Raw genomic sequence first — 25334 nt, forward strand, 5'->3', positions numbered from 1 at the left:
CAAACTGTTAAAAGATTCTTATTCCTGTTCTAATAATCCAAATTTATATTGTAGCATAAAAAAAACTATGAAAATAAATATCGAGTTTACTGTATAATTGGAGTGTAGTGTGAACTAGTGAGCAGAGCTGGCATTACCTGGATCTTCCAGAGGCATGTCTACTATGACCTGATCGCTCATTCGACCAGTCAGGTCATTGGTGCACAGTGCCATCACCTGGACAACATAGCTGCTGTTGGCCAGCAAGTTGTGGATGATGGCCCCCTGTCACAGGAATCCAAAAATCAAACCAATGATGTACATTTGATGAGAAGTACTGAGAGCCAAAGCATTACTTTCAGTAATCAGAAAAACAGTTTACCACATCTTGGTCTCCGTCTGTCAAGAATTGTTGTTTAGGTGAATCTTTGCCCTGTAGTCTCTGGTAGGTGACCAGGTATCTCTCAATGCTAGTTTCATGGATGGCACGTGGCCGTTCCCATGTCACCATTATGCTGGTGTAGTTCTGGGGATCCGCCTGGACATTCTCTGGCTCCGAGCTACACACTGAACACAAGTATGGTCATTTCCTCCCTTCCTCCCAAGGCAACTTTTTAGAACAGAAAACTTTAAGGTTGCAGAATATTTTAAGAGAGGCAGGAAAAGCTCCAAAGTAAAGTTACCTAGCAACATGCACTCACTGCTGAGTTTTTAAAAAGAGAAAGGTATGAGAGTTCATGGCAAGAAAGTAAAGACAGATAAACACCAGAGAAAGAGCAGCTCAGCAAGGAGGTTTGAAGCAGACTATGTCTCTACACTGTAAAAAATAAATGTCAAGTCAACTTAAAATTGTAAGGAAACTTAGCCCACAGTTGCTTTGAGTTAAAGAAATGGTTTGGCCGACCACCTTATTAAATGTTACCCATGATGTAGTTGATCACATTCACATATTGATTATTTAACACTTAAGCTAAAGTTGCTAACAAACAATAGAATCATAGTTACCCAAACCTTTTTTCTTTAAATACATGCCCAAAACTTCTCTCAACCTGCTCAAACCACATCCAGATCTAAGATCATGCCAAATCACTGACAAATTTTGGGGATGTTTTTACTGAAAGGATTTGGGTGACTATTGTCTACTTCTATTGTTTGAAAGAAGCAAAACACTGGACACCAAACTGATCAACTACATCTGCGTTGAATGTAAAACTGTGTAAATTTAAATGTTTGCTGATTTATTTGCTGATTTATTATCCAATTCCACCCATTAGTTAGGACTCCCCCAGTCGCACAATACTACCAGCACTAGGAGGGAGCACTGTGGGTGAGACAGGGGACCATCCTACCCACCCAGAGAGAGTGAGGCCAACTTTGCTCTCTTGAACTCCTGGCTACAGATGGCTGTAACACCACCAGGGACTGAACTCGCAATTTCTTGAAGATAGGGTCAACGCTTAGGTGGTTGCACCACTCGGGAGACTCCATTGCCTTATAATTTTAAGTGTATGTGTTGAGCCGAGGCTACAGGTATCTGTGGAAGTGTGTATAGGTGGCATACGCACTAGGAGCAAGGACTTCCTCTGTGCCCGTGTAAGAAGAGAAAACTGGGCCTATGAACCGCTGCTGTTGGTCTCTGTAGTTGTTCTGCAGGTAGTCTGTCACCATCACATAGGCAGCCTGCTGTGTGGTCATCACCTCACAGAACATTTCCAGCTACAACATGCAGACAGTAAGAGAAATAAGCCATATACACATTCCCTAACTGGTAGTGTCAATCACACTGAAGTACTCATAAGGAATAATATGAACCATTCAGTATGTTATTTTGAGAACTGGGTAACACTTTTGTTTGTCCACACTGGTAATGCAGGAAGTTATTGAGATATAATCAGAATGCTGACAAATAATGTGGTCAAATTTAGCCCCATAAACGCACTAGAAATGTGTTGCTTTATATGCCACCATGCGTCACAAATTTTATGCATAAATGAAGGCAGCATCAAATCTGGTCTAAAGTTTCATTAGCTTTGCCTCTCCAAGCTTGATTCGTCTCTGTCCAATTTACAAGTTCTGAAAACATGCGGTGCTTAAAAGTGGATTAGGCTGACAAAAAGAAATGAGAGTCACAGAAAAATCTATGCCACATAAAGAATTCGAATTGGGAGAGAGAGTAAAGTTTCACGAGGGCTGCCTGCGTCTGTAATATTAATGTGAGCTCTCAATACTCCATTTTCAGAGGACGGGGCTGTAGTGTGCTACGTCACACTTCACTGCCCTGTCCAACCTACACACACACTTTTGCACAGATGCCCAAGCAGGGTCTTTGTTATGGCCAAAATGATTTAATTCTGTGCCACAGTCACTTATATCTCCCAGAATTTAGTCTGTCCTTATTCAATCAACAAATATAGGAATGGTCTGAAAATGTTACTTCATACAGACAAAGGCCATGTGTGCTCTACATATATCTGACATGCTTCTATCATTCTCTGTTCCTGGATCTGTATGTGTGGGTACATAAACTACAGGGATTGTGTGGCAGATTTAAATTAGAAATTTCATTTTCACTTGATATCATTGGAATGATTTCAGAGCATATTTCAAGGACACAGGACTAATTTAACTGATTTCTTTATTTTCCCATTATATGATCTGCTCTTAATATTACAAGAGATGAGTGTAGTGCAAAGCGATCATGTTACCTACTTTATTGCTTGATTTTTGTGGGTTCGCAAAAGCAGCTGGAGAGGTGCCGTCACTACATAACTTTTACAAAAGTATAAGATAATGTAAATTAAATAAATTATTATTAACTAATATATTCAGCAATAAATATTTTTTGCATCCTGTACTTTATTGGGTCCCTTTATTTGAAAATACAATTTTGTAAGACAAAAGATGAAGAGGAAAAAAAAACACACCATAAAAATAGTAATAAAGGAGTGGGTGTGTGCATGCATGTAGAACTGAATAAAACAGGAGGGTTGCTCTGACCTGTGTTTCAGAGATAGGCACTGTACTTTTGAACACAATCCACTCCACTGTCTCTGTGCAGGGGGGAGTGGTGAGAGAACCATTGTAGATGAAGTATTTTGCTGTAGACTCTGGTAGCAGACCAAGCAGGGAGAAGGCCTCTATTGTGCTACTTTTACCTTTATATCAATAGAAGGAAAAAATAATGTTCAACGTAGACTGTGACATACATTATAGCTACAGCACAGTGAACACAACAGTATTAATAGCTGTATAGATAAAATGTTTGTTAAAGAATACAAATAAAGAATACAAATAAAGATTACAAATAAAGTTAAAGTTTAAAATAAAGTAAAATAAAGTTTTTAACTGAACACACAGATGTGTTAAAAAAAATACACTTGGAATTCACATGGAAGTGAAAGACTACAGTTGTATGCAAAAGTTTGGGTACCCCTGATGAAATGACATATTTTGTTGATTTAAGTGAAAATGCATACATATCCTCTATAGCAGAGGGGTGCTATCTCATCAGGGCTGGTGTAGCTGCAGGTTTTCATTCCAACAAGCAGAAGCACACCTGATCAATTGTTTGAAGACTGAGACCATTTTATCAAGTATTATACTGTTAGGATTTTTCAAGACTCAAGAATCAGGCATTCTCCTGCTTGTTTGAAATGAAAACATGCAGCCACATAGGACCTTTGCTAATAAGACTGGACACTGCAGCTCTACAGCGAACACACTTCTGCACACTAATTTAATATTACTGTTTACTTGACAAATTTAACATATTGAAAAAAAGAATAAAATATAAAATATGGCCTATACAAACATTATGGTATATTTTACATTTTTTCAATACATAAACTAGGCAAATAAATAAAAATTATGCACTGAAATTTGCAGAAAAAATGCTATATTTAAGTTTATTCTCTGTAGAGGATTAACTTATTTTCACTTTTAGATAAACAATTAATTTAAATAAACACTAAATAAACAATTACATACCAAATCGACTGACGGAATTGACTCCCTCAATTATTGTAGCATAGTTCTTATTGTCTTCAAAGCTGGCCTGTAAAAAGAAATATTAGAGTGTAAAGAGAAAGGGAAAAGGTACTATTGGGCTGTGGAAGAGCATTCACTCCAGGCTTGGCATCAGGCGGTCATTAACCAATTTTCATGCGCCACTAAACATACATGCTTTTATAGTGGCAGGCAACAAAAAACAAAGTAAAATAAACTTAATGTGTGCTGCTGCTAGCTGTACATGCCTGGTATAAAAAAACTACATTGATTAATTCCCTCCTCAATGTGTGGTTCTTTTAGACCACTCCTTTAAATCAATGTACTGCACATTTATCGTCCTGTGTTTTTTCAGCCTTTCTTTTTTTTGGGTGGGGGTGGGGGGTTTGGGGCCGAGTGGATAAACTGTGCCTCCCTGCTCATCATAATCCATGGTTTCTGGATGCCCCACTCACCTCAAACAGCACAGCTAATGCAATGAGTCTCCCATCACCCTTCAGGGCATCATTTATAGACTTAAACTCTGTGTCTTCATAGCAGAAGATCTGCATCTGTGGATGACAGCATATGTTAGAGTCTCCTCTTACAAATGTAATAAAAAAACTTTCACCAGCATTTTGCATTAGTATTGATAAGAAGAGATTGCTTTTCTTTACTCCAAGTTATTTTCATATTGAGCTTTTAGCAGCAGGTTCCTATTGCTTTGGTAAAATAACAAATTAAAAAAACGTAAACTTTTGCAAACTTTTAAATACCTTTGTCGAAACAACACTTTGAATTTAGCATACAGATGCATACTGAATTTACTTGAGTCATTTCCACATGAATAAAATATATTACAGCAACACAACTATTGCCAAAAGTAAGTAAATGGAAAGATAAATTTGTGTTGATCTGTTTAATTCATATTGAAATTATGTATACATTTGAATCAAATAAATTAATCGTAACACTTTTTTTTCTGTGTACAACATAAAATGTTTTCTCCTGAACTAAACACATAGGGCCCTACTTTTGCAGGTACAAGTGCAGTCTAATAATATAATGCTGAAGTATAGCTATTTTGATAATTTGATAATTTTTGCCTGTTTCCAGCCAGTCGCTATATAATAATAATAATAATAATAATAATAAGCTCTTAAAGGTAATGAGAGGAGGCTGTGTCAGGTTAGCACCTGCGCTGACAGTCCTAAAATTACTAAAAAAATATTGCGCCATGTTTTGAGAGTGCAAGTGTGAAGTGTGTTGGGGTGGCTCTACCTCAAGAGGGAATTTTCTGCCACTGAGGCTGTGCTCTGATCCGTCAGATGTGGCATTGCAGCGGCCCCAGTGAAAAGTGATCCTGGCTACTCTGAACCGGGCCCTAAGCCCTCCTCCACTGATGTAGTATTTGCCATTCACACTGACAACCACTAAGAAATGTAATAGCAGAAACACACACATACACAAACACATTTAAACCTCTATTCACACATGCACACACCCACACAGCAACCTGTAATACCACTAATAATCCTGAATATAGCTCTACATAGCCTTTATCTCCCCTTGCCTCCGACAACCATTAATTGCAGGCATGGGAAACAACCAGGGTTATTAATGCTGAAAGCACAATGTCAAAAGGTTGATTCAGTTCCTTTCTATACATACATACTCATACTGTACTTACACAGACCTGCAAGAGAATACATGCTGCCTCTATTTACAAGCACACAAAAGAATAATCAGATATTTTTTAAGGTTTTGGAAAGACTCTACATCGTCGCTGTCCAAAAAAAATCCAATTTTTTCGTTTTCTCCATAATTTGAGCTCTGCAGCTATCCTTTACATTGTGTGAATTTTATCATGAATGGACCAATAGAAAGGCTGCAAAATTTAATTGGAATAAAAAATCTTTACATTAACTTATACAGAAAGGAAAGAAAGTTTTTGCTACTATTTAGGAGATACTTGTTTTTCTCTGGACCGCAACAATATATACTAGTTAAAATGACCTCAATATTGTATAATCTTCAGTAAATAACAGACGATTGTTATATTGATATTTAAGTAAAAAAAAATAATACACCTAGCAATCATCTACTTTATTACTGTGAGCTCCAGTGTCTCTAAGCCAGGGAAGAGTAAGCCAACCTGTTTTGCCATTGTTTGTTATGGTAGAGTCATACATGGTTTGGTTCCAGTTCTCTAGCTGCAGATTTTGGTACTGCACTTGCACCTGGGTGAAGTCCTCGTCAATGTTGATGGGCGACTGCTTAGCGCCACTGCAGGTTGGGTACTTCTTCACCCAGAGCTGTTGGTTTAGGGTTCCTGCAGAGATTAGTACACCTTTTGTTCATTTAAATCTTTATTTTGGGCCTGCCTCTACATCTTTTTAAACCACAAGAGTTCCTAAGCACCTCAAAGTACCTGAGTGAGAAAACAATAAAAATAAAATATACTGACAGAATACAAATTATAAAATAAAAGTGATTAAGAGAAAAAAATAAAATAGATATTACACATACAAATACAAATAAAATAGACTTAGACATACAAATATGAGAAGTGTCTAAGGTTCAAATATTCCTTTAAATTGAAATAAATCTAATGTCTTTAAATGTACTCTGCAAAGGAGACGCATCAAAAGCAAGCCAAACAGAAGTAACAACCACACAGCTAAAGCATAAAGCTGTTTCAACACTTGTTAACGTACATTCACTGTTCACTTTATTAGATACACCCACAGAGTGGTACTTTCACTCACCACTCACTGAGTCACTATCCACAAGATGTGATTAAAAGTTTGATTTCCAACAAAAACAATGAAGATGGTGGTATTTAGATTGGGTACAGATCTTTTTGTACAGAAAACAATAAACAATATGGTAAACAATAAAGTACAAACTGATAGAACCAATAATATGCAGCTTACAATATGCAGTTTCTGCTAGCTGAGGCACAGAAACTGTTCTAAGGAAGTGTAAGACTCATAGTGGAGTACAAGTTTTTAAGTGCCTTGGTTACTGAAAGAGCAGCAGAGGATGTAGAAATGGTAGAAGTGTTCAGTTTCGGCTAAGCCCAAGCATGGGGTAATCAGAGCATGGAGATTACACACAAAATATGCCCCCCCCCACCGCAGCAGCAGATGGAGGCGAAGAGAACTCATGCCAGAAGCAAGGATCACAGCACACCCCTGGGCTCTGGCAAACCCAAGTCAACAGGGGAAGACTGTAGAAGCACCTTCACATGATGACAGGGCCATTACAGGATATCAGGGATGGGATAGTATAAAAATTTTCTATCATAAAAATAATTGCATTTTTGGTATTATGACGGTACTGTAAAAAATATATTTTGAGTTTAGGGCCCATCAGGCCTTACAGGGCCCATTTAATGAAAACAAGAGTTTCATGCAGTATGTAGTATACCATTCACTCCTTGAAGTCCATACAGTCCATATATGAAAACTAAACTCCAAAATGTTTTGTATTCAGTGTTGTGATGTCACGAAAACCAGCACAATAACATACAAAATAAAAAAAACGTGTGTGCCCCTAGTCAAATAACTTATTTTGTAGATTTTCTAAATGAAAATAAGCTAATACATCCTCTATGGAAAACAAATATCCGCAAATTTTAATACACAATTACTGTTTGTTTGCTGAATTTAATATAGGATATTATATTAATTAATGTGGACACTTTAAAAATGTTTTGAAAACACTAATACACTTTAAAATGACAAATAAACCACAAAAAGTTTTTAAAAACTCCTGCCATGTTTTTTACAAACTATTAAATTAGCAAACACTAGTCTTGCAAGACTCATTTACATATATCTACCTATTCATCATCTGGTCTGGTGCTTTTGTATAACTTAATGTACCCAAGAACCACTTTGACAGGAGAGCACCATTTGACTGACATAAAATAACCATCCACAAGCCACTGGTTTTGTGTGACAAATCCGGTGACATCCGCAGGGAATTAAGTGATGTATGTCGGAATACATGTGAAGGTTTTTCTTTTACTAGCCACTAAGTTCTTCAAAGAAAATTCTCACATAACTTTTAAACATGTAATGCCATGAAATTCACTTTTTTTATACATTGCAGTGAATTACTCACCATTGCATGCAGAGCAGGTAACTGCTTGTAAACGTTTTCTTATCACTTTACACACGGACACCCGGATAGTTGAACAGGAGGCAACTGACAAAATCCTGATAGCTGTGGCCAGCTATGTGTGCACTAGAAATCAGACCTTCCTTTTAAAAGTGAGTAGACTTTTACACAATGACACAATGAACAGACAGGTCCATAAGTATTTGGTACAGTGACACAATTTTTGTAATAGTGCCTCTCTACACCACCACAAATTTTATTGATTGAAATGAAGCAATTAAGATGTGATTGAAGTGTAGACTTTCAGTTTTTAAAAAAAACTGTGTTACTGTCCAAATACTTATGGACCTAACTGTATATTGCACATGTGTTGTCCTGGCGCATGTTTTAAAGCGAGTATGTCCGGAATTTTTCTTGCATTGAATTTTTCCCACTTATAAGGTTTGTTTTGATGCGCCAAAACCAATCATAATTCAATTTCACATGACCATTTTCTAACCTCTCTTTATCCTTTAGAATTAAATAGACTGTTTCTGTTACTGTGTCTTTGAGAATGATTCATGTAAATGACCTCTGTTCTGATTGGCTACCCTGTATTGTACCTGGTTCAAAAAGCAATCTGGACTGAAACACTCCTTATAACTTGTTTTAAGTAAATGGGCGGATCTAAAATGATGAAGACTGAACAGGTAGATATATGTAAATGAGTTGGTTCTTATGACATCACAGAAAAAGTGAATTCAAAACAGGCTATTTTTAAAGCTTAGTTTCCATATGCGGACTCTATGGACTGGAGAGTGAACGATATGTTTTGAAACTTTTAACAGTGTACTACATACTACATAAAGCTATTTTATAGCAAAAGGGAAATTCAGTTTTCCATGATATGGGCCCTTTAATGCAGTATGCTATATACTTTCACCACAGCTTTTTAAAAAATGTGTTAATCAGAATTATTACAATGATCGTTTTAATGAGGATATATCAGTAAAATGATGATTTCCCCTTCCTACAGAGTTCTCTTATTCAGGAGACACTGGGAGAATCATACTTTTATGAATACCAAACACTGAAATACTGAATTAAACTGAATAATCGTAGCAAAGTTTTACTTTCCAACATGCATCATTTTTTTTTTGTTTTTCAAAGATGTTTGGCAGCATGCAACCACCAGCCAAAAGTGAATTAGCATTCAAACTTGAGAACTGTTTGCTTGTAGCAAGATGGGCATTTTCTGTGTAATGGAAGAACATGTATCGCTGTCCTTGCCTTGAACTAAGCTTGTGCTGGGACTGCTTTTTCACATGCTAATGCATTTACTCCCAGCTCAGTGCACACACAAACTATCTGTCATCCCTCCTCCTTTCTAGAGCACTGAGGAAAGCAAGTTTTCTCCACATGACATAGTTGCACACTCTCTTTGTACAGAGTGTCTCAGTGCTATTAAAGACAGTGGCAAAATACTTGCAAAATACTTTTCACAGACATTGAGAACACTCACATGTTTTCTCTAGTCTCTAATCAACTACTTTTTTGAATGATTAGACAAATAGAAAAAAAAACAAGTCATGCAACCCGTTATAATTTTCTGATACACTGTAAACTTAAATTAGTTGAAAAAATCGTGCCAGCTTATTGCCTCGAAAAAATTAAGTTGCTTAACAGGTTTGAGCTCAGATAACTTTATGTATGGGTAATAGTTACTTTATAATTTTCAATGATCCACACTTCTATAGCAAGTAAGGTGAACTCAAATAGCCCAGACGTTTTATATGGTGTCCATTGAGCCGGCAGTGCTCTACTTTTACAAGTTCTGCTAATTCAGGTTAACTAGAATCAAATATACTTCCTTGTGTAATGTATTAATTAAATTAAAACAACAATCAAAACAACAGCATTATTAAATGGACTGTTTTGTGCACTAATGAAAAAAATATGGCTTAGACTAGAATCACCCATTTTTGAGGACTACACTAGCTTGAAGCATATTTGCTATTCTATTAGTATTCATGGCTCCAGGCCGAACTGATAAACCTGAACATGAAACACTATCATTGTGAGAATATGCAAAATCTAACATGTAAAAGGCATCCAAACTATTTAACTTTAGAATTATGTTTGTAAACTAGATAAATAAGTTTCTATTGGACTTTTCCAAATTAACTGATCTTAACTAGATTTACCTCAGTTACTAAGGATTAGACACTAAATAGCCTGTGTTACTAGATTTTAACAAATAAGTAAAGTAAACCCCAACAAAAATTAAGTGCAATTATTTTGTTTTACAATGCAGGAGTCTGGACACTGAAATATCCACCTCCCACCTATTTCTACTTAGAACCTTTAGGCTGCATGATTGTTAGACTGTTTCTGACACTGTGTGTCATTTTATTTATCTATGAAATGAAAAAAGGACTATTGATGGGCCACGTATAACATTTATATGGGTTTAACAGTTATAATTCATGTTTACATGGCTTTTTTCCAACCTCTCTTTATCTTTTTACTGATTGTTTTTGTTACAGTGAGTTTAAGACTGATATTTGTAAATGAGCTCTGTTCTGATCAGCTGCCCTCATTCAAAAAGCTGTATGGGATGAAATGTTCCTTATACTGTCAGTAAGAATGGATGGATGGGGGATAAATCTAAAAAAAAAACCCTGAAACTGAAAATTCAGTTTTCCATGATATGGGTCCTTTAAAGTGAAGTAAAATAAAGACCACTGCATTGCTAAAACACTAGTAAATCATCTCAAAGCCTAAATTTTGCTAGTATCTTTACCCATAAACATGTCATTTTTCTCCAAAGTATTGCTTTAAACTGAGCAAGGTTCATGGTGAGTTCAAGCTGTACTGAGCTGGTATTTAAAGAGGTCATGTCATAACACTGATCCTCCTTTATCCGTTCAGATTTCTGACCACCATGTCCTCCAACCATCTCTAATTCCAAGTAGTGGAAGGGATGAGGGTTTTAAATGTTGGGTTCTGGTGAGCGGGCATAAAACACTTTAGAGGTAGAAAAGAAAGTACACAGACAATTGCAGGGTTTGTTGTCAGAGCACCCACCTGTGTAAGACCAGTCCATATCCTCTGTAAGTCTGCGCTGGTCCCTCAGGTATGCGCTGCTTAGGTTTACTAAGTCAGAGAAAGAGAGAGAGAGAGGAGAGAGAGAGAGAGAGAGAGAGATCTGGTTAGAATTGTGAAGCACAGTCACAAAGGAAGCAACATTAGTTCCAATAGATATATAACCTAAAATATAATAACTGAGGAAGGAAGTTGTGTGAAAATCGGTGAAAGGCATTTCTATTACAGCATATAATAGGAACAGCCTTCATTAAGGAACACAGCACAGTCATTGTTTGTCTTGCACTTTAGCAGGCTTGTTCATCACAGTGCCATCATGGTTTAATCACTTCAGTTTGTTGTGTAAATAATGCTCTTAGGCATAATGAGAATTGGATCAGTAATTATCATTTAAGTTCTCCAGGACTGCATGACACTTCTTGTCAATTTCTCCCTCAATGACACAGAGACAGGAGGCTTTACTGTGATGCTTGGTGAAAAACCACATAAACAGATAGAAAAGGAAGATCTGTTATAAAAAAAAAAGTTCAAAAGACATCTTATACCCATAGAGTAGACAGCAAGAGATCAAACACATCAGCCTAAACATCTACCCGAAAATATACTAAAACAGTGAAGCAGCAGATGTCCTAAACCAAAAAGAAACAAATATAGCACATGATAGGTATGAAGCTCTGTAGCTAAATACAAAGAGGGTCTGCTAATTACATTTGAGTGGGTTTATTAATTCACTTTAAATTAACATTTTCCAACTTCTCTTTATCTCATGGAATTAAACAGGTCATTTTTGTCACTGACATATGTCAATGAGCTCTGTTTTGATTGTCTGCATTTAAGTTCAGTGTTTGTGATTTGATTAAAGTTATTCAGTGTTGTGATGTGAAATGGTTCACTGTAGAAAAACTTACCAACTTTTTCTGTACAGTGGTGGTGATGGGAACCAGTTATGTCTACAATGCAAATATAGCAATTTTATGTACAATCCAAAACAATCAGTGATGCTATATGTGTTGGAGTTTTTTATGTAATGTCGATGATGTGGTAAATAAAAAAAAGGTTTTCTTAAGGGACAGTTTTGCCTCTCAACACCCTGCATGTATGTCTTTGTCATGAATGGATTTTACAAATATGTTTTAGGCCAAAGTCTTTTCAAAACTATCAAAAGCAATTTCTTTGGCATCACTCTGTGCATTCATGACCATTCCGTGTAATAACTTTCTGTGAGGAAGCTTTTAGAGGCATTAAACTCTTCTGTCTGGTTCCTATCAACAACACTGCATAAGTCATTTTTTTTCTTTTTGTTACAGTGAACCATTTTACATCACCATTTTACATCAAATCACTCTGAATTTATTGGAGTAATCCACATGAAATCCTGATAATATCATAATAAAATTTAGATGTCCTAAAGGTTCTACTGAACACCTGTTACGTAGTGTTTAAACGGGGAAGCCAGGGAGAGCTGAAAGAAACTAGAGCCTCCTTAAAAAGCAATGCAATATGAAGTTTGTGAGACCAAAATGCAACTTAATCTAGGAAAGAGCCCCATTTCTCAAACACATACGGAATTATACATTGACCAAAACCTATTAATTGAATCAAACTATATTTTACTGTTTATATTCTTTAAAGTGGCACCCCTTTGCTATTCTTTACAATAGATTCCTCAAAGAAGCTCCATTTGCCTTGATGTAGTTTTGCATACTCTCAGCATTCTTTCAAGCAGCTTCAAAGAGACTTGAAGTAGCTTAAAAAATGCTTTTTGGCTGCCGAAAACTTTGGGGACATTTAAAAAGCTACATATTGAATTAAAATTTAAAATAATTTTGGAAATAAATATATACATAGACAACAACTTCACTCTTCATATCCAGAGAAGGAAAGAAAATAAATAACTGATAATTTAAAAATAATACTTCAAAAAGAAAGAACAATAACACACAAATTGAAGGAAAAACTTGTATCTTCATTAATTTTCTATTTAAATTTTTCTACATCATTTGAACACAGCAGCCATGTTTTTTTTTTTGGGTGAAATTTTACAATGAATGGACCAATAGAAATGCTGCCAATTCACTTGGAATAAAATCTCTTTACATTAACTTTCATTAGAAGTAAAGAACGTTTTTGCCCTCTCCTGTAAAGCTGCCATTTTGGAGATGGTTTTCTTTGGCCAATACACAATTAGTAAGTGTGAAACAGCATAACTGTTAGCTGACAAAACAGAAATGACAGTTAGCATTCAGCAGGCCTAGCTAGCTGAAATGAATGGAGAGGGACTGTCCTCTAAATGTATGTAATGTTAGTCAACTGAAGTATTAGGGAGAACCTGTGAGAATTCAGCTTGTTTATTTCTATAGAACCAGACATCAGGCCTTGCATGTGAAAGTCCTTTTAGCTCTTGTTGTGTCACTGGTGTTATGGCCCATTTTACTAAAATGAGTCATAAAAAGTGTCATATTGAATATAAGATCTGCTTTTCAGTCCATAATGAATGCATGAGGACAATATAAACTGATCAGTCAGTCACATGCCTAATGTATTATATATACTATAGGCCCTGGACTAATAACGTCGGACAAGTAAAGTGGCACAGGCATCTGTCTTTGTACTTCATCATGGGGAGCACCTGTTGGGCATAGCCAGTTGGAGGACCCAACAGCCACACTTGCAGACATGCGTGCTAAAGCTGTTAGAACTGACAGCTAATTGAATTATTACATGTGCTCCTAAAAGCAGGATTTACACAAGGGTCCCAGGGTCAGGGGTAAGCTTACAGGCAGCTCGGGCATGATTAAGGACTGGAGACAAGTATCAGACCTTACTTCATTGGAACCAAAATATATTGTTCTAAGAAAGCATGTGTGTGTATTGGGGAGGGTAATTAAAGTGGGTGAGCTAGTGTGTGATTCAATTCCAGAATGCAATAATGAAAAGTCCACAAAGCTGACTTATAGTCAAAAGACTTGTACTGATTTTTCAAAACATCTGCTTAATGCAATGGCTATAAACAAAGTCAAGAGTGGTCTGAAATGGTTCATTGTAGAGAAACGTACAAACTTCGTTTTCTTTACATGTTTACACATGTGTTCTGAGGTTTTATATGTAATGTTGGTAATGGTATAATAAGTGATAAATAAAAAAAAATCTTTGGGTACTGTATTGCCTATTCCCTGCAAAAAAAAACCTGCACCTAATTTAAAAATGCCTTGTTAGAGCATATGACTTACAAATAAAATACTGATTGAAAAAATGTGCAAGTGTCATTTGTAATCCAGAAAATGTTAACGACTTTCAGTGGAAATGAAAACTTTTCCAAGGCACTGTATATATGTGTTAAATCCCAGCTGTTAGGTAGGGGTCAAAAGACAAGTGACATGCGTTAAGCGTTAGAATGCTGTAAATATTGCTGAAAGTAGTAATGCCAGGGAACAGCTCTGAAGTTTATGTTTTCTTCAGCCCAGTTCACACATAACACCCTGCAACCACTGCACCCAAACCATTCACTCAGACCATGAAGCTTATGAATTAACACTTCTTCACTGGCTATGATCTTTCCTGTTAGTGCGATTCTTTGCTTGGATTGATATAAGATGGAAGAGAAGTAACTGGCACCTCTGGGATAAGGAAAGAATATTATTATATTAAAATTACAAAGCAGCAGTGTATGGTAGAGACTCCTTATTTGAGACCAGTGATTCCTTAGACCCTTCATGGGGAATGCACCTAGCTACATTGATAGCTTGATGGAAGTACTTTTTGTAAAGTACTCTTTCAATAGGCTGCTGGTGCGTTTCAGATTATCATTTGAGCAGTTTCTTTGGAGACTTCGGCAGGTTTTTATCCAAAATGCATTTGTGGGGTCACTGCATTTTTAGTCTAGAAAAAAATTACACAGCATTCCAGCATTACCCCAATATTTGATTGCTAAAATAGCTGCACTACAGAAAAGTTATTGGAATTGGAAAATGATGCTACCACCATGTTTCTGAAAAAATCAAACTAATAGCTTTGCTACTTGTACCCACTCTATTGCCTAAAACTGTTTTGAATGAGAAGTGTTAGGAACTCAAAAGTACATAGCGCTACAGTTTCCCAGGACTGGTATTGGAAACCTCTTTACTCATCTTACTCTTTCTCATTGAAGGCATGTCTGTAAACAACTGGCAAACGCGCCATGTTTCAGCTTTGCCAACACTGATGGATTTTCCTGCTGAGAGATCCTAAAATAATAAACCCAGTTTTGCAGCTTCGATAGCTAAAAACAGACAACATCATAGAGTCAGGCCAAAAGAAAGAGGGGATCCCCTTAAGAAACAGTGGAGTGGAGAGAACATAGATGCTTGAATGAACACAGCTAAAAAAGAACATTACATAGAAACGTTACTATTGCTCACTAAGTGCCGCACAACACTTTTTATCTTTGCTGCTTGCGGCATATCCCACAAGGTCTCGAATCAGCATGCAGGATGTGCTAAAAGAAACTCCTAGACAATGCATAGAGCCTTCAATGGCATCTGGCAACTATAACTTCCTTCAGTGCTTCATCCGTCGCTATGGATACCAATTTGGCCCTGTTGTAATGTCCCTTTGAGGGGCCTCCAGTACTCAGACTTAGAGCCTAGATCCTTCCTAACCTTACATCTGCCAGGCTTTCCATCCTAAGCCAGCATTGCAACACTGCCTTTTGTGACTCGAGGACAAGGCTGCCTGCAATAACACATAACTACGCACCAACTTCCTGTAGTCAAGAAGGAGAAAAATGTTTTTCCCTTCATGCCACTGCCTTTCTCTTTCTCTTGCTTCACTGTCTTCTTCTCCCTTCTAAGCATTTACATTGTGCCTGAAGATAATATTAGAAAATGGCAAGTGTGCTGGAAGGCCAAATTTAAGAGATCACAAAGGTCAAAATTATGGATTTGAGAGTACTGAAGTCAGGGCCCAGATTTTTTTTTTCATTGAGGTAGACACCTACTTATGAAGCTACTCGGTTTCTCAGCAGTAGGAGTGCTGCTTACTTTAGTGCAGATTAGTCTCTTATTTGACTTTTATTTCCAGGAACAGATCCTAGTTTAGCAGTAATACACTTAGAAGCTTCATGAACATGGGTACTGTTTCCAGTTTATTTATTAATAATAATAACATTAAAAAGTAACCAGAGTTGGAAAGTTTATGAACAAACTTTAAGTTGGCTTGATGAAGCCATTGCTAAAGAAATCCCAAGTGGTCGCTATGGTGTCACTAGACCGTTGCTATGTTATCCCGGAAAGCTGCTAATATGTTGCTAGGCCATTGCATAATGTCAAGCCAACTTTATTATGTTACAACACAAGTTTTTGATCAATTTGTCACATCCCTGATAAGTATTTATCTGGGACAAACCTTCTAAAAATCTTAATGGCAACAGAAAACAATAATAACCTTCAGACCATCAGAAAAAGCTTGGAAAGGCTTAAGTAAATCTTTATTTTGACTTTCCCAAAGATAATAACTGGTTTCTCCAAAAATATATAATATATAATATATAAAATATAATATTTGCACTCATATACATAGACGCTGCCCAATGTGGACCATGGTTTGATAAGAAATTCACGGGTACATTTTATAGCACTGGTTTATCGGCGCTACCATGGCAACAGACATACTGCATTATGTACATTTTCTGTCTGCATCACTGATTTTGTAGTCTGTGACAGCACATTAAACCCCTCACTGTGAATTACCCCAGTTAACCCTGCAAAATCATTGTATATGTATCATGTTTTGTAGTTGTAAACCTACAGACCATTAAAAACATCTTTCTCTGCATGTTATAAAATACTGCAATGAAAACAGATATGCATTGCTGCTGAGATCTAGAAACATGTCACAATGGTTAACCTCTGAGATGAAAAATACAAAAGAAAATAATTGTATCCATACAATTAAGAGGGCATTCTGGCCTAAAACTAGAATTTAATATGTTATTTAGCATTCAAAGTGCAGCACTATATCCCTCATCTTCATCCTCATCTGTCTGAAAGAATTCACAATTTTATATTGTTTTCATTTTTTCGTTCATCAGTATTCTCTCACTACTACACCCAGCATGCATTACACAAATACAACCATTGGAAATACCTGTGATGTCAGCCAATCTTGACTGCTATCCAAGCCACTGATCTACAGGCTAATAAATACAACTAAGCTAGCTAGTGCAATTCTTTTCTCAGTCATCGAACAAAACTGTAAAGTGAGATAAAGTAGGGTATCTAGATCTAGGTTACCTTGTACAAGCTACCTTGTGATCTTCAACATCTGCTGAGTAATTTCTGTCATTTGAGTAATCAATTCTTTCAACTACAGTGATGATTTGAAGGTAGCATACCATGTGTATGAAATTCTAACCTCGCAAGATTACACATTTTCAGTGCCCATTCATGGCATGAATTTTAGTGATCACCATATATTACTGCATCTTATACCTCCAGACTGTGCCTAATGCCAAGATCTATAAATTAACCATAGCTCCTAATAGCTTTCTAGTTGTTAGCAGATCTGTCATTACCCACAGACACAGGCCTGTTGACATGCCACAAATTACAAATCAGATCAATTCATCTCTAATAAGATGCTCCACTTTTCTTTCCTTTCATATTCACTCATGGAGATCCATTTCACATTCCCACCAAAACATCATTCCAGTGTATATTTATATTCCTTGCTGTAAGATGTTGGAATAATAAAATTCAATGCTTCAGCCCTTTTGAGCATTTGGGTTAAGCTATAGTCAGTGACGGTCTTTATGAGGAGAGCTGTTTTTTGATTCCTGAGAATCAGTGCATGGCATACAGCAGATCTGATGTCTGAAGATGAATCTAACACATTAAATTGTGTAGTGGTATAATGTTGTGGGTGGGGGTAGTGGGTAACACTCCAATGCTGTAGACTGGAATTCAATCCCCTGGCCAGTTAAAGACCCTACGATTGGGCAAGACTATTAACACTATGTTAGCTTACCACTGTAAAGTGATCAAATTGTGAGACTCTCTGCCAAATGTCACAAATGTAGTGGTATTTTGAAAATGTCCCATCTTGGTCACTCGGAACCGTATTCAAGTTCCCTATTGTCTCTGGTCAGCCTTTTTGTGTATCCTTTACAAAAAAAGTACTACACTAGTAATCCAGTAGTTAATGAAGCACTCAGGATATGGACTCAGTTTACCGCCAACTCTTATTTCCCTCCCTCATAGATTCAGCAGAGATGGTCCAGGAGGGACGCTTACTTGACTTTTTTAAGGATGACACGTTTATGTCATTTGACCAATTGAAAAGAGAATACAGCATTCCACAATCCGACTGGTTCAGGTACTTAGAGGCAAGAAATTACCCTACATATTCTGTATCTGTGACCTAACAAAACAACTGGGTGGATCAGTGCCTATAATTTCGACTCATTAACTGGAAGCATGATGTCTAATCTAAATAACACCATCCATAGAGTGGCCTCTCCTACTCTCTGTCATTTGAAGTTGCAGTGGGAAGAAGATCTAGATTGTGAAGATTTAGATTGACAAGCAGTTATGGTGAAAATACACTCATCTTCAATATGTGTCAGGCATGGTTATTACATTCTAAAGTGCTACATCATTTACATTGTCTCTGGGGCTAAATTGGCCAGGTTATTATATATTAGATGCCATCAAGCTCCTGCAACCTTGGGTCACATGTTCTGGACATATCCTGAACTTGTTCAGTTTTGGTTGAATATTTTTGACACCTTTTTTTCCATATATGCAATAGAATTGTTAACCCTAAACCCACTGATGGCACTGTTTGGAGTAGTCTCAGGGAAAACTTCTTTATCTGCAGTGCATGATAAAGACTGACAGACATTTTTGCAGTATTTTCTGGATGAATTTCACCCTAACTTGACTACAGAATTATGTCCCGTGGTCTGTACAAATTAGAGTTTTTTTTTTTTCTTAGAACCATACGGCCGAGCTAAGAACCATTTAGGAACCTTTATTTGTAAGAATGAAGACCAGCACAGTAGCAAGGAGAGTCTAATATCTCTATTTTAATGTCTCTTCTTTGCACCCTGAATACAATGTATTATACAATGCATTCAGTATGTAGTCTTATCAGCAATCTTAAAGGAAACAATCTTAATGGTGATGGTTCATCAAACTAGAACTTTGGAAGTGATGCTATAAGGTTTAAATAAAGTTTACCAGATTTTTTTTTACCATATTAAAGAGATGGACACAAATGATCTTTCCAATGTTAGACACTGAGGTTAAGGTCATACCCATGGATGGTGCTGCATGTTTGTTGTGAATGAATGTTCATATTGATTGAGAGGACATGCCTTTGCAGGATTATCATGGGAATTCAATACATGGGAAATCAATTCCCATACCAGGCATTTGATAATGGGAAACTACCATAAATCACGTTTCCCGTGATACCAGTGTTATATAAGGAGCTTGCCTGGACACATGACTGGGTCATTCTCATGTAAAATTGTCAGGCCAGGACGTAATAAATGAAGCTGCGGCTCCCCAAAGGACTACGAGTCTGGTAGCTTGTAGCCATTAGTCTGTGGCTGGCTGACTGAGGAACACGCACAGCCATACACAGTAGGTTAGACAAAGTAACGTGCCAACTCTCAAAAATAAACTGACAGCACAGCTGTCCCTATAGAGGGCCGTGGCTTTCAAAGCAAAGTATCTTATTATATCTATGTTTGAGAGTGAGAGTTGTCCATCAAAAGAAGAGATGGTAATGTTTTACCATTCCAAAAGATATTAAGTCCAAGATGTCCTTCCTCTACCTAATCACATGCTATAGCTACCACATCAAAAACACTTTTTTGGTCAATTCCACCAACTTTTCCACCAATAAGATGTAAATAGTCATTAAGATGGTTTCATGTGAGATGCTCCATTTTAGAGAAACTTACCGAGTCAGAATTATTTACAGTGGTCGTGACAGGTACTAGTTGGCCAAAGAGTTTAATACCTCTGAAAGCTGCTTCACATAAATTATTAATATTAAGCGGTTATGAATATGTTGGTCATGAGGCATTGTTTTGTAAGAGTTTTGAGATAATCCTTTGGTACAAAACCTATTTTTAAAAGATATTCATAGCAGAAAGGTACATGCAGAAAGCAGTAATGCAAAACAGTACCTAAAGAAAACTTATTTTTATTTTTTACCAGTATTTTACCATTATTAATATTAACAATATATATATAATTGAGAAGACAAGTGTAGGTTCATTGGTTGTTTTGGATGGAAAATAAAATGGCTATATTTGTGTTGTAGACATCACAACCTCTGGTTCCCATCACCACCACTGTAAAGAAATCTGAATCTGCAAGTTTCTCTACAATGAACTGTAATACATCAAACCCCTCTGAATGACTTTTGAAACATCGGTGGAAATTCCTTTAAAACCTGGACAAGCATGGCGAGTGTACCAGCTGGCAAATTCAGTCAGTCGTTCCTGCCCACGAATTAAGCAGACCAAAACCTTGAAGCAGAACAGCAATCCAAAACATTCTCCAACCTGAAGAGGAATTGTCTCGACCTGAACCTTATGGCTTATTGAAGACTCAAGGCAAAAGCCCTCGAAACAAGGAGGAACTGGAAATTGCTACACTGCAGATCTGGTGGAGCATCACCAGGGAAGGGGGAGATGCCTGGGGGTTACGGAATTCATGCGGTCATTGACTGCAAAAGATTATAGTAATCAATCCCATTATTAATGGTCCCCTGGAATGGGGGGTATATCTAAAAAGGATGTGAATCCTACATTGTTCACCCAAAAGTAAAGATAAATTCAAAATAAAGCTGAACTCGAGTTATTATTTCATTTCAAATCCAACGTGCAGTTCTAGAGTGAAACAAAAATTGCAATTACCCAATTACACTACACTGTACTAGAAGTACTTAACGAGAAAAAAAATCCCTTACTGTTGCAATAAAACGTTACATATTTGCAATGAACACAACCAAGTGCTAAAGCGTGTAGTCTTCAATACTGCATGAAAAAACTCTGTTAGTAGCTCCGTAGATATGCATGCAGAAATCGAACACTCTCTTGTCATCTAAATCGATACACAGCTTCTTACCCAGTGGACAGCTGATGATCCACAGAGGAGCGATAAAAACACCAAACAGGGTGGTGATCATGGACATCTTTGATCACCGCGTTTGAGTAAAATGTGAGGCAGAAACTCCTAACGCAAAAAACGCCGTTTTGCATATAAGGGTGCTACACTCTGTTCATGTTGTATCTCTCTCTCAATTTTCCACGGCTCTCGGCGATGACGGTTCAGACCCAGAGGGGCGTTCTTTTCTCCACCCGTATTCCGACAGGACCCCGCCTACTGTGTTGTGACTGGCTAGTAGCATCGCGCCTCTCACGCTGGTATTGGCTAATATTATCAATAGATTTGCATTAGGGGCTGTAGGTCACTTAGAGGAATCCTAAACTGAGTGACGTTTCTTTACTTTAACGAAGTAAACGATTAGTATCAAAAACAGCAAACCTTTAACATTAGTATTATTTGTAGTACAGTAGTATGTGGTTTTGGAAATAGCCAGGGTTTGTTAATGAGCTGATTAGTTGAATCAGGTGGTTTGTAGCAGGGATAAGACTAAGTGTGCAGGTGAGGTGAACTCCAGGACAAGGGCTGGAAAACACTGCATACTGCAGTTTTTGTGTATTCTGTTTTGGGTTTCTTTTGGTCGAAAATAAAATGCTAAAGCTTGAGATCGAGAGATGTGAGCAAGAGAGAAATAGTTAAGAGAGCTGTCACCAAAAGGAGTAAGAAATATGCATTGATGCCTAATATGCAGTTGGTCTTCTGCATGCCTGCAAAACAGCTCTCAGATGCATAGACTCTACAAAACCTCTGAAGCTGCCCTACCTGGCACCAGGACATTAGAGGAGGGGTGCACAACTCCTGTCCTGGAGGGCTGGTGTCCAGCACCATTTGGTTATTTATTTGGTTATATTCTGTACATTGTCGAGCCGCTGCGGACTGGATGTGATCGAGATCTGGGCAATTTGGAGGCCAGGGCAACACCATGAACTATCGATACCGATACTGGTATTGGGTACTGGCCCGACACCATGTTTATTTACTCATACTCAATCTCATTAAAATGCACTGATACTAACATCTAATACCAGCTAATACATGTGATGTAAGCCTAGTGTACACTGCAGCGCTAGTGAACAAATGACTGAAACTGGCACTAAAGGAGGGTCTGCTCACAAAGAGAAGTGGACATCAGACACAAAGTCACTGGTCACTGTAGACTTTACTCTGATTGGCTGAATAGAATTATGAGGTATACATATTAATACAGTGAAAACTGTAAGTAAAATACGTAGAGAGACTGTACCCTTGAAGAATGAGCTGAAAGTTTGAGTGGTCCTGGTCACATAAACATGTATTGCTAATTTTCTATTCAAATTAAAAATAAGTCAACACATCCCCTGTAGAGAACACTTTTCCGCACATTTTAATGTGCAATCAGTGTTTATTTGCTGAATTACCATATTGGTGGAAAAAAAACATAAAATGTGACATGTACAAAGATTATAGTACATTTTAATGTTTTATTTTCTCCAATATGCTCCAGTTCTTCTATTGCTTCATTGCTTTTTCCATTTGCAGAAAATTGTCAAATTTAAGTGTGTTCTCTGTAGATTACTTATTTTCTTACTTATTTTCATTTAGAAAAACAAAACATAATTCGACAAGGGGTGTTGAAACTTGAATATGACTGTATGCTATCTTTTATGTTTTATATTAATGCCTTCTAACTCAAGCCTCAGAAACATGTTTAATGCCATTATCTGTCCCTTAATGCCAGTCTGTTTGCTGTCCTTTTGATCTTTTTACTGAATTGTGCAACTTGACACATGTGGAAAAGTTAACAATTTAGACAGGCAACTGAAAGTGCCTCAGTGCACACAAACATGCTGCTCCATGTTATCCCTTTGCATACATTTACATAATTTAACTGAGATTATCTCTAATTTATGCAGGATCTCTACTTCACTTCCTAAGGGAATTCCAAGGGCTTCTTTTGCATCTAGTAAAAGGCCATTGTATAGTCTGGCTAGTGCATCATGGCAGTTTTATGTGCGAAAGTTTGTACGTCTTTCCAGTTATAAAGTCTAAGAACCTGATTAACTTGTTTGGACCTTATTGACTTGTTAGGACTGGCCACCAGGAAATTCCAGAGCATAACAAATTGTCTGACTCTTCAAACCTTATGCTAACACTGAATGACCACGGTGTCTTCTAAGCATCTAACTGACAATCTAAAATGAAGCTTTTGTCAACAAATCAGGGGAATGCAGTAAAAAGATATCAGAGTGCCTCCAGCTTGCAATGTCCAAAATGTTGTTAAGAAAATGGCAGAACTTATGGAAGTCAAGGCAACATCTGGAAGACCAAGAAAACTCTCAGAAAGAACTACTTGTATGCTGGCAGGAAAAGCAAAACAAAACATACTAAAAACAAAGCAAAAATGCATTATAACGCACTCAAATAAAAAAGGTTTCGCTTATTCCAGTATCAGTGGAATTTAGTCGAATTCACATTAGATGATGATTCACAGTGTTTATCCTGATAGATAGGGCTAATTATGCAAACATTCTGTGTGTAGGACATTTCAATTACATAGTGTCGCACAATCTTCCAAAACAAGCTGTAGTCTCTAGTATCGTCCAATCCTAGAAAGCCATTTGTTTTCAGATTTGTTGTCTTAATATGCTTGTATGCTTTGTATAAAAAGAGAGCAAGCTGTGTTGCCATTGTTTATATTGCAGTAATGCATATAGCCATATTTACTGTACAGTATACTACTTTATAGCCACAGATATATTTAAATGTTTCTACAGATCTGCTACATTTTCACCCCTGAATCAACTGTATGCTTCTACAATGTGGCGTATTTTTGCATTGGGAGAGGGTCAGCCTTGGCCAGGGTTTTGTTACACATGCAGTCTCTCAATGTGGTTTGCCTGTTGCTAGGGAACTGAGGCATGCTGCCTGATTTGCACAGGCATTTCTTGATGCTCATTTATGCTACTTTTGATTAATATCTGATTAAATGCTCCAAACTTCATGCAATTAGTGTTCAAGATCATCAAGGCCTATGATCAGAACAGTCTAAATGAAAATGAACAGTGAAGGCTGAAAGCTGTAAATTCTAAAGAGACCCACTGTGCTGACCCACTGTACAGAGGACCTCTCTTTTGTCTTTCTTGCTGTCTGAAATGGCCAAAGAGAAAAAGTGACAATACTTTTTGCGACAATAAGGCAATTTTTCATAATTTTTTTTATTTAAAATGTGCCAGAATAAAGTGATATTTCGGATGAACTCAATAGTTGAAACAGTTACATAAAATATATACAGAGGCTAGCCCTCTCCCCTTGCAGTAATGCTCCACAACTTAAAAGCATACTTCAGTGGTGAAAATGTAGCACATCTGACTTTTGTTTATGTAATGAGATGAGCAAATATGAGGAATCTTTTTAAAAGAACCCCTACATAATGTAATGCTTTATTACCAGTTATGAACAAAATGAAAATGTATATTTCAGATTTACCACTATTACCAACACTACATATAAAAACTCAGGATACATGTGTAAGTCCACTAGTTTTTTGAATGGCAAATACAATGAATATACATTGCAACCCCTGGTTCCTATCACCACTGTTGTAAAGAAGTCTGAGTCAATAAGTTTCTCTAGAATTAACCATTTTACAACAAAGCACTCTAAATGACTTTGTTATCATGGCAACTATTCAGTTATACACAAAACAAAACAAAGCAAAGCAAAAAAGCAAAAAAGCAATTGAATTCCATTTAAAGGTTTTCACTAGATCTGTATGTCCAAACCAAGAACCATTTTGGAACCTTTATTTTCAAGGGTGCCCTGAGAATTAGATAACATGTGCTGGTCTATCACAGGCAGCAAGTATCTAACAAGTATCTTGCTCCTTTTTAAACCATAGACCATTTCTTCTCTTTAAAGTCTCTTTAAACCTGAAATCAAATTGGCCTCTTGTTAGTATATGCCCTTACTCATACTAAACATGATTCATCATATCATTTAACACACAAAATTTTTCTTTTC

At 37.0% G+C, this 25334-nt stretch overlaps 1 protein-coding gene across 2 annotated transcripts in view; it reads right to left on the minus strand.

The window, feature by feature from the left end:
- ptprz1b (protein tyrosine phosphatase receptor type Z1b) overlaps window positions 1–21505 on the minus strand; it is a 37739-nt gene extending 16234 nt beyond the window's left edge. For both annotated transcript variants that reach the window (XM_036577068.1, XM_036577067.1), the window contains exons 1-10: window positions 21297–21505; window positions 11158–11226; window positions 6119–6295; window positions 5245–5396; window positions 4440–4535; window positions 3967–4033; window positions 2977–3134; window positions 1545–1695; window positions 362–546; window positions 138–264 (exon numbers count right to left, since the gene is read on the minus strand). In XM_036577068.1, coding sequence (XP_036432961.1) covers window positions 138–264; window positions 362–546; window positions 1545–1695; window positions 2977–3134; window positions 3967–4033; window positions 4440–4535; window positions 5245–5396; window positions 6119–6295; window positions 11158–11226; window positions 21297–21363 — 1249 coding nt within the window. In that variant the 5' untranslated portion in view covers window positions 21364–21505. The remainder of the gene's footprint in view (window positions 1–137; window positions 265–361; window positions 547–1544; window positions 1696–2976; window positions 3135–3966; window positions 4034–4439; window positions 4536–5244; window positions 5397–6118; window positions 6296–11157; window positions 11227–21296) is intronic.
- Between the last annotated feature and the right edge of the window lie 3829 nt (window positions 21506–25334).

This window comes from Colossoma macropomum, unplaced genomic scaffold, assembly GCF_904425465.1.
Source record: "Colossoma macropomum unplaced genomic scaffold, Colossoma_macropomum, whole genome shotgun sequence".
NCBI lineage: Eukaryota > Metazoa > Chordata > Actinopteri > Characiformes > Serrasalmidae > Colossoma > Colossoma macropomum.